Source organism: Onychostruthus taczanowskii, unplaced genomic scaffold (assembly GCF_017590055.1).
Source record: "Onychostruthus taczanowskii isolate IOZ18803 unplaced genomic scaffold, ASM1759005v1 scaffold5, whole genome shotgun sequence".
NCBI classification, from domain to species: Eukaryota; Metazoa; Chordata; class Aves; order Passeriformes; family Passeridae; genus Onychostruthus; species Onychostruthus taczanowskii.
In genome coordinates, this window is record NW_024502568.1 from 18,369,235 (window position 1) to 18,379,234 (window position 10,000).

General features: G+C 41.5%; 1 protein-coding gene across 16 annotated transcripts in view; it reads right to left on the minus strand.

The window, feature by feature from the left end:
- Window positions 1-10,000, minus strand: part of EBF3 (EBF transcription factor 3) — a 123,847-nt gene that overhangs the window by 40,632 nt on the left and 73,215 nt on the right. For 9 of the 16 annotated variants that reach the window (XM_041415498.1, XM_041415512.1, XM_041415501.1 and 6 more), the window contains exons 7-8: window positions 5,226-5,307; window positions 2,125-2,269 (exon numbers count right to left, since the gene is read on the minus strand). In XM_041415498.1, the coding sequence (XP_041271432.1) occupies window positions 2,125-2,269; window positions 5,226-5,307 (227 nt within the window). The remainder of the gene's footprint in view (window positions 1-2,124; window positions 2,270-5,225; window positions 5,308-10,000) is intronic. The other 7 variants (XM_041415513.1, XM_041415506.1, XM_041415510.1 and 4 more) reach the window with 1 other exon arrangement.

Here is a 10,000-nt window from a genome sequence, read left to right on the forward strand (position 1 = left end):
TTTGCAACGGTGCAGCTTACTCGACTGAGCATTTATGGGATGTTAGGCAAAGAGGATTTGGCACTGTGTTTTTTAACATTTAAAGAAAGCAAATCAATTACCGTATCGCCAAGAAAAGGAGCTGCTGGTAAGTGACATTTATGTAGATTTTTCTGTAGCATGGAAAAGTGGCCTTTATTTTTCTAAGCGATATTTGCTGCTCAGAGTCAAATTCTTTTCATGCAGCTTACAAAAATAAATACTCGTATTTTGCTAAGATCATAATGGCTCATTAGAAGAGGCTGAATTTGGACCTAGACTAAAACCTAACACCACAGGGCTGAGCATGCTTACTTGAACCTATAATGTTGCTAGTTCTGGCTCTCTGGGGAAGGAGAGGACGAGGGGAGAGGATTCAGCCTTCTTAATTGTGAACCTCATTAGTGACGGTTGCTAGGCAAAACACACACCTACTTTCCGCGCATATGAAAGAGATAAACAATACGTCATAGACCATAATGACTCTGGTGCTCAGGGCGACCTTTAATTATTATATTTTTGGTCTCTTATACCTTAGTTATTAATGCAGAAAAACAAATTAGGGTTGTGTGTGTGTGCGGACCGCGGCAGATTTGTAAATGGCTTTCCATTTTTTGATGTCTAGATCGCGTTTCCTTCTGATAGTTGGTGCTCGCCTCATTCATTCCCCTCCCTGCCCGTTGGTAAATACTATTTGAAAGGTAAAACGACAGTGATTGTATTAGCAGCTTAGTATTGTTATCACTTTAATTAATTTTATTAGTGTAAAAAGCCATGATCCTGTCAGTGTGTTAGTAACAACTCGCAAGAGAAGTTCCGTGGTGTGCGTGGCCCAGCACATCAGGTCATAGCAGGTTTGAGAGTCTAACTCTTCCAGAACTCAAGATGCATTAAAATTAAATGTATTTCAATGTGCACTTAAATTTTGGGCAACACTAAAGTCTTCAGGAAGCTGGACTGGTTGATCCTTCTAACTGAAAATATTCTATTCTATTCTATTCTATTCTATTCTATTCTATTCTGTCCTAACCCATCCTCTTCTGTCCTAACCCATCCTATCCTCTTCTATCCTAACCCATCCTATCCTATCCTATCCTATCCTATCCTATCCTATCCTATCCATTTTATTAAACAGAGGTTCCCTGAGAGCTCCTAACCCATCCTGTTCTGTCCTAACCTGTCCTATCCTAATCCGTCCTATCCTATCCTATCCTATCCTATCCATTTTATTAAACAGAGGTTCCCTGAGAGCTGGTTTGCATCCCTACACTGGTATATTGTACAGTCCAAATGAAGTGATATTTAAATCCAAATTATAATTTTGGCCTTTGCAGGACAATAAATACATGTGTGCACGTGTCCAGGCACAGCTGCAATTGTGTGTGAGTGATTCAGGGGCTGATGGGCTCCAAAAAGATAGGGTTTCACAATTCTGGATTTTCAGAGACACTTTCCATTCTCCTCTTCATCTCAGCCTATCTTCTTTTAGCAGTTCAGGCAAGAAGTCAATCACACTGAGTCAGGCTGAAGAAAAACATTTTATGCTGTTTTTCTCATCCAAACCCCCTCCTGCCGTAATCTGCAGTAAGGCCCAGGCACAGGAAATTGACCTCACAGTAAATTCTTTACAGATTCAGTCATGTTTTTACCATCCACTTAAACTTGCATACATAACCTGAGACTGTACCTCTGGATCAAGGAATATGACAAGCCAAAATAAAATCAAGTCAAATTAAAGAGCAAGAAAAAGCTGCAAGCAAAACAAGGCTGAAATAAAATTAAAAAAAAAATAGAAGAAATAAAATAGGAAAAGATGAAAAATTGGTTGTGACTGCAAAACTGTAAGTATTAAATAAAGAAAGAAGTCAGAAGCTGATTCAGAAGCGTCTGTGTTGTAGTTGACAAGCGCTGAGAAATACTAATGGACTTTTTTTAATGGGTGCTTTGATGGATGAGAGAAGAAATGATGTAAAAGTAAATGTAGTGGTGTCTCAACATAAAATATGGTGAAAATAAAAAAAAAAAAGATAAATAAAAAATAATAAAATAATAATAAAAAAAAAGCATTGCAAATAAAAAAAAAAGGACATGTAAATGTGTGCCTACCATTTTCCAGATAAGAAGGGGCCGTACCTTCTGAGGGGTCAAGGCGGCGAGCCCGCCTCCCGTGTTTGGAATTGTTGTGTACAAACATGTTGTCTGAGACAGCCAGCACGTGGCCATCCACATTGACTGTTGTTGATACAACAACCTGGAAGAGAAAACAAAACCCCACATTTCAAAAATCCTGCAGATTTTCCCCGAATCAGGTCTCGTAAGACAAAACAGCACCCTGTTACTTTTCTGTTTCTATTTAAACAGAGTGAATGACATCTCTGAATACATCTTTGTTTACGTGGCGACCACTGGTGATTTTTAACTCACAATTGTTTCTCTTCAGAACCTGCTACACTAATTAGAGTTTAATCTCCTATTATGCTAACAAATGAATTCAATTCAGGGAAATATTCTTCTAGCCATTAGTTTCAGAAACACCCCTCTAGCCACTCATTTTAAAAGCTGCTGTTTTGATTGATCTGTTGATATATTGATTAGATAGTTTATCTAATTAAAATTTGTTCACTTGAGACTGTCTTCAAATGAAGGGTTGTGAGGATTCCAAATAAAAAAAGCTTAATAAATCAAGAACCGTCGTAACTCCCCATTTTTTCTTCAGTAAATGATCTCCAGGTCAGTTTTACAATTACATTTAATGTCTGATAATGAACTTTTTTGCATCTGAAAAGGCCGAGTTGAATATGAATAGTGAAAGTGTTTTCAATCCATGAAAAGTATCCCTTCTCAAGTTCATTTGGATGGTGATTGACCCTGGTATGTCAATGGAATTTCCTCCTTTATTTTTGAGTGAAAGGCTCCTATTCTTGTGTCCAGGTTCAGAGTCCGGCCATAGAAGAGATGATGGATAGGGCCTCCTTTGGCTTCCAGCTGCTTCTCAGTCGAAAATGGCAAAGGAACATATGCAAAAGGCACAACCTTCCCGATGCCAACACCTCCACAATGGAGCTGTGGGACTCCTTCCGGAAGCGGCGGCGCGGGAGCGCCAGCCAGGGAGGAAACCACGAGCTGCGTGGGGTTTGTGTGGAGCACGGCTTCGTAGGTGGATCACTGCTATCCCAGACTGACATTTACATCTTATTTAAATACTCCAGCGTGGGCCCTTTGCTGTGGTTCCAGGTTGTCTGAATGAAGTGGCTGCTGCAGATTTTCCTTAGGGGTGAGTAGAGTCCGTGAAGTCACTGCCTAAGTCAGACCTTATCAACACAGCTGGTGAGGGCAGACAAAGGCAGGACAAATTGTCCACTTTCCTTTTATCTAAATTTTGGTTATAACAAAGATGATCGCAGGGCTCTCCCACTAGCTTCTAAACCAAAACACTTAATGAACACAAATGGAAGGGGAGCAGAGAGCCTCCTCCACATAGAGCTGGTCCAAGGCATCAGAAGAAAATTCTTGTCTGCTTCTATGTTTTGGATCACCTCTGATCCTGTTTCTTATTCACAAGCCATAATTAGCTCTCAGCTATCACAGCACCTTTTCTGTGTATCCTGCCTCCTTGGAGACAGCCATCTGCGGTACCCTTTAGAACAGCCCGAGGGCAGTTCTCTGCCAGGCTGTTCTGCTTCCCCAGCTCTCTCCTCCCAGAAGTGGACACCTTCCCTCTTGTCAACATCCACTTCGGAGAGTGCTGAGGTTGCACACTCAGCTCGGCCGCAGAGCTGCTGCCAGGCCACTGGGCTATCCTCTTTCACTCTTAATGAGATTCCCAGACCTCCAGAAATATTGCAAAACATGCAAGCGCGATTTCCAGCCAGGATTTCTGGGTTTGGTTCCTAGAACACGGTGTATTAAAGAGACAGAGCAAGGTGTATATGAAAATGACAACTATTTTTGTTCTGTCATGTCTATATAGGTCAGCCACCAAGGGAAAATACTGTAGTTCAGCAAAAGAAAGTCGACGTGCTACGCTTTGTTATATCGCCTCACTCCTGCAGTGCACCTCCACAAAGGTGCTGAGGCAGGGAAACCAGGTAAAAATACTGTTCAAGATCTGACATCCTGTTAAGTCCAGTTAAACCTTCTGAGAGGCAGGGAGATTAGCTAAAGAGACCCAGGAAAGTCTTTCTAGTGCCTACTGGCTCCATTGTCGACCACAAGATCACTCGTGACTGATGCTTCATTTAGTCATCAGTGAGACAAAGAGGACATTTCCACTCATTCCAGGTTTGACCTTCTGTTCTGTTCAGATGGATCAATACCACCGATGCCACGTGAAGCTGAGATGCATGAAAAATGGAAGCCTGGCTCGATTGTTTTGAAGGAATATTTTTTTTTTTCCAGCTACAGATCTTTTCTGTTGGCTGGCTCGAGGGTGCTGGCTTCCCCGGTTGGTTGGCTGTGCATGAAAACAGATGTCACATGTTTTGCTATCAAGTTTAACCACAAGTAATTCTTCTCCAAACTGAGAAAGTCCTGAACATCTCAATACTACTTTATTGCTGGAATCAAATATGAATAATTGTGAAATATTTGGGGAAAAAAAAAAAAAAAAAAGTCAGTTATTTCCTAACGGGCCTTTAGAATGACCCCAGATAGAGAGGAAATCATTTGTCCATCCCGTCAGCTGCCTCTCTGTAGTGCTATGATTCACCACAGGATATCTCAAAAGCTGTAAGGAGAAAGTGAAGTATTAAACATTTTCTAACACAGTTGAAACAAAAATCTGTGCGTTGGGCCACCACTGCTGGATCTAAAAGTTGTGAACCAGAGAAGTGTGAGTTCCAAACTTCCCTGTGCTCCAAAGTTGTGTTCTTAAAGTAAGATCAAACTATTCAGTCTACATAAAACATCTGCATGTCTGAGCAAAGAGAACACTACAGCACAAGGTGATAGTAGGAAGGAAAATTAGGGAAATAATTCCTAAGGGAAGACCCACTTGCTCCAACATTGATCCATTACAGCCCCCTGCAGAACTTCAGAACCAGCACTTAAATTAATGGGAGCAATGTAAAATACTGCCAGCATTTTTTTTTTTTTTAAGCACTGGAACAACACTGAGTGGAAGCACTGACTGTGTTTTCTCAGAAGTTCAAGATGAAGATGTGATCAAGTCTTGTATACATCATTTATGCATTTAGAGGGATCTGTACCTGGAATCTTCGCATGTCTCGTGGGTTGCCTGCATTCTTCAAACAGTTCTGATTGCACTTGAGGAAAAACTTTAGAAAGAATCTATAAAAATACAAAATTGAAATCTATTAGATTCATCAAAATGTAAATCCAATTTTTTAGAAGTTTAATAAAATCTAATCATAAATAGTTATACCCAAAAGGATACTGGTAGTGAAATATTACTTTCCTATTCGTTAATGAACTTATTTTAAAGCATAAGATCTCTGTCATAAACAGAACATTATTGCCAAGGAAAGGCAAATTTATATTTTTAATTTTTCAACAACTACAAATGTATTGACTCCAGGCCATATCCTTAACTCGGTGTGGGAAAGTTGATTTCAATGACTCATTGACTTCAAAGGCAATGACTTACACCAGATGAGAATTTGTCTCTATTTTTTTTAATACTTTTCATTTTTTCACAACTTATATTAGCAGTAATGACCTCTACGTCGAAAAATTCCAAAGGTAATGATCAATCTTCTGAAAAACACTTGGCTTTGCCTCCGGTTTGGAAACTTGAGCTATTCAAAGGGACTCGATCCAACTCCTGCTGACTCCAGGGAGATCCAGGCAGGATCTGCCCACCGGCAAGGCCCCGGCTCCCTCATTGTTTTTGAAAGGGAAGGAACATGGCAAATTAGGCCCTGTCTTACGACCTCTTCAACCTTTGCCAGCCTTCAGCTGTGAGGAGTCGCTCTACCCAGGGATCGAAATCCAGCTTATTTCTGCTGAGCGGCAACCAGCAATTATTTAGGACTAACCCTTATCATCCAGGCATCTCCCCATAAACCGTTTTTGCAGCAACGCTGCCCCAGGGGAGCACAGCAAGCACTTAGAGGGAAGGGGAAAGCTCGGGAAGATGGAAACTCCTTTCTGCCGCCCTCCTGCACCGCAGGAAAGAGCTGAACTGGGAAGTCTCCACCCTGCAGGTGAAGCAAACCGCGGGATCCTCAGGAGGACGTTTGCAGCCTGACATCGTCTTTTTTATTTATGCACGTATGTTTTCATCCTTCATAATAAAACTATGTCTTAATTAGGTTTTCTGGCTAATGACCGACCACTAATGACAAGCAAAGCTCAGGATTTTCTCCTCAGCCAGAGTTCCTCAGATGCTCCAGTCCAGCAGCTCGTGCTGCCCAACTTTGTACGTGCTGGACAGCATGGTCAGCCAGAGCTTCCACCTTCAGAATATGAACAACTTTGATTTATTCACTCATGTCAGTCTTCACAAGTGACTGGGACTGTTCTTGCTGCACACACCTCACAGGAGTTTCCATGTGCCAAGAGCATTCCTGGCAAGAGGAAAGACAGAAACATCTTTCCTCCTTTAGCACCCAACAGGGCCCAACCATGACCAGCAGAAAGAACAATAGTGGCTGCACCACATCCTGAGAAGCTTCAAGGGTCATACAGGAGCATTATGGGAGCATCCTCTAGACAAAAACTTTTTATCCCAGCTCTTCCTCCTCCATTAAACCTTGATCAGCACCCTGATGTTACCCCAGGACACGAATGCTGAAGGAGCAATCTCTCATATCAGAGAGGCAAGCAGGGAAACAACCAGGTTTACTGAAACTGCATAAATAAATCGATGCCGACAGTTCAGCTGAATGCACATTTCTTTAAAACTTCCTATCCCAAAACCTGTAAAGGGGTTTCAGCTGTTGAGCTGAAAAAGATCTGGATTTTTGTGGTGGATGACATGATCTCCTAGCTCAGATGCTCAGGTTTTCTGGATGCTGTTGCAGGGATATTATCAGTGACTCCATGAAACTGCCTCTATGTAAGCCACAAGTTCCCCCTAATTTTATCTGCCATGTTTTGGTTTTTTCGGTGTTTTGGATTAGTAATTTTTTTGTTATTGTTGTTATGTGAGATACTTATTCTCTCCAGATCATTAGATTACAGGCTCCCTGCTCATTGCGGGGGTTGGAACGGATGATCTTTGAGGTCCCTTCCAAGCCAAACCATTCCATGATTCTATTATTCCAAAGGTAACATCCTTTCTGTGCAAGGCCCAGCTGATGCCCAGCTCCACACAGAGCCACCATTTCTGGGGAGCCAGGAGCTGGGACCAGCCTCCAGCCTTACGGCTCCTTAGTGCCACATTCAGGCTGAAGAGCGGTATCTTATCTTCTTTTTTTTCTTTCTTTCTTTCTTTCTTTTTTTTTTTTTTTTTTTTTTTTTTTTTTTTTTTTTTTTTTTTTTTTTTTTTTTTTTTTTTTTTTTTTTCTGATCTTAAATGGGTGTTGTGAGGCTTATTGAGCTAATGTTTGTAAATTGCTCGGAAATTCTCCAATGAATTGTGCACTAGGAATGCTAAGTATTGCTCCTCGTGGATTGTTTTTAGCGTGAAGCATTCATGATGAATTGTTTCTATAGAGAGAGCTCACATCCTGTCAAAGAAAAAGGGCCATTAAGCACCCTTTCACTAAACATCAACTGGAACCGGTATTTGTTCAATTATTTGGTGAAAAGGACCCACTCTTGGTGAAATTAGACATCATCAAGTTTATTAGGATGGCTCTGAGCACCGGACTAAATATTGATGCCAGGCTGGAGTGAACAGAAGCAGCACTCTCATTTCAGCTCCACTACATTCCTTGATGCTGAGATATTTTATTTCTCTCTTTACTCTGTGCTTCACGGAGCACAGGTGGCATCAGGACAAGCTTTTCAGAGGAAGACAACATAAGCTAAAAACCACATTCCCAGGCAGGGTGTTCCTCCGTGCCAGGAGGAGATGATTGACTTGGTGGTTGCTCTCAGCTGACCACCAAGGACTGTGGGCACTGCAAACCCATCCCTCCCACCCCAACCAAGAGGTCTCTGTGGCAGAGCAAGAAGCAAGGACCTGGAGCAGAGCTCCGCTTGGTCTCATCTCAAAATTTGAGACAAGAATGAGAATTCAAGCCTTTCTAGGTTTGGCTCTCTCTGTTATATTTTGTATTATAAGCAGAAATTTTAGCCTTCTTTAATAAATAGAGCCTTGCAAAACAGCCCCCAAGCAGGCTAAGCTGCTCCTAAAATACTGATAGGGAGAAAAATGCACTCTTTGCCATGTCCCCTTGCTCTGATTTTTTCCCACTGCTAGAATGGGGCCTGCTACCCTCTTAATTAAAATGTATTACCTTCCACAAGACTCCACTATTTTAAGCTAAAATTTACATCTTTTATTAACTCACCTCACCTATACACTTAGCTCTGATGCCTCTCGCCGCCCATCTGCCATCCACATACAGTGAGTCACTTGATATTCCACCCACCAATTTTTCCTAACAACCACTGTGCAATTAAACTCAACACGTTCTGTTGCGAGGTAAATTAGGCACACCTGCGGCCAGCCTGCATTTGAACCGCATCAGAAAAGGACCTAACAAGGTGAGAGCAGTACCACAAAGTTATAGGCCTGTCAAGCAATTAGGTTTTCACTTCTGGGACATCCGCACAGTGCAATTATGCTACACATTACAACCTGGCTAATCTTCTGAACAAATGTCATGTCTCGGAGAAGCGAGGAAAAGCAGTTCATCTGCAAATGTGGCTGCTCTTAAGCCTCCACCTTATGCACATAACAACCTACAGGAGACTTTTTTTTTTGTGAAATGAAAGATGGTTTTTTTCCGTAGAAGATTTTTTAAACCCTGCAAGTGCTTTTTCATCCTGTTCACCTCTTCTTAACCTCTGTGAGAGGAGGTGTTGTAGCAAATAGACCAGAAAGACTTTTGTACTTAAATTTCAACACTAAGCAAGAAAATCCTCGGTGCTATAAGCACGAGCAGTGGCTTCAGTTTGGTCCAATTCAAATACTGCTTGGCTACAGGAATATTTGTGGCAGAAAACCACCTATTACACTCCAGAAACACCATTAATAAAATGTATTTCCACCAGACCACAAACCAAAGTGTCACTCATGCAAATAAACCTCAGCAGGAAGTAAATGCTTCGTTCTTTTTATTTCAGATATGGAGTCTGAGTGTCCTGGTGACAACACCCTGAGCCCAACTCTGCACTGGAGAGAGGTGAGATCATAAGGAAGTCAATGGAACCATGCAGGGACGGGCAGCTTCCACCCCTTTATCCAGTAAGATCTTCCCAACACTCAACTCCAACCAGGCAGAGGACACAAAACCTTGCCAGCCCTGCAGGCAGCATTTTGTTTTACTCCAATAATTCCGTTTCGTTTTTATCTGTATTTCAGGTACACAGTTTTGTTGTTCAATTAAGCCTGCAGACGAGATCTTGCTGTACTACAAAATACAGAATTGTTAAGATATGACAGGTCTGCTCTACTTTCATGAGTAAAAAAAGATGGGATTCGGATCATTATCCGTGATTTTGAAGTTCTTTGGAGGAGAAGCTGTCCACAGGGGCACGATGCTGTTAGGGGGTGGAGGAGGGAGAGAGCAGGAGAAGAGGAGACATTTGAAGTCAAATGGTAATTCTCATCCTTTACTCGATTACCCTTTAATTGGCTTTTTCCTAAGAAATATCTGACAACCACTTTGCATATCTCTTTTCCAGAGCCTAGTAAACAAAGGATTTAATACTCTTGTTATGAAAGGAAAAATCTTTCCTCTGTCAGAAAATCTTTGGCTTTAGCACCAATAAACTCTTTATTACTGCTAAACTTGGATTTGCTGCTCGATCGCAGAGAGGCGATAAAAACTCTAACCTGTCATTAGTGCATTATGCTTAATTGTGTACAGTATGTTTCCAGTTGCATCTGTTGGCCCATTATCAAAAT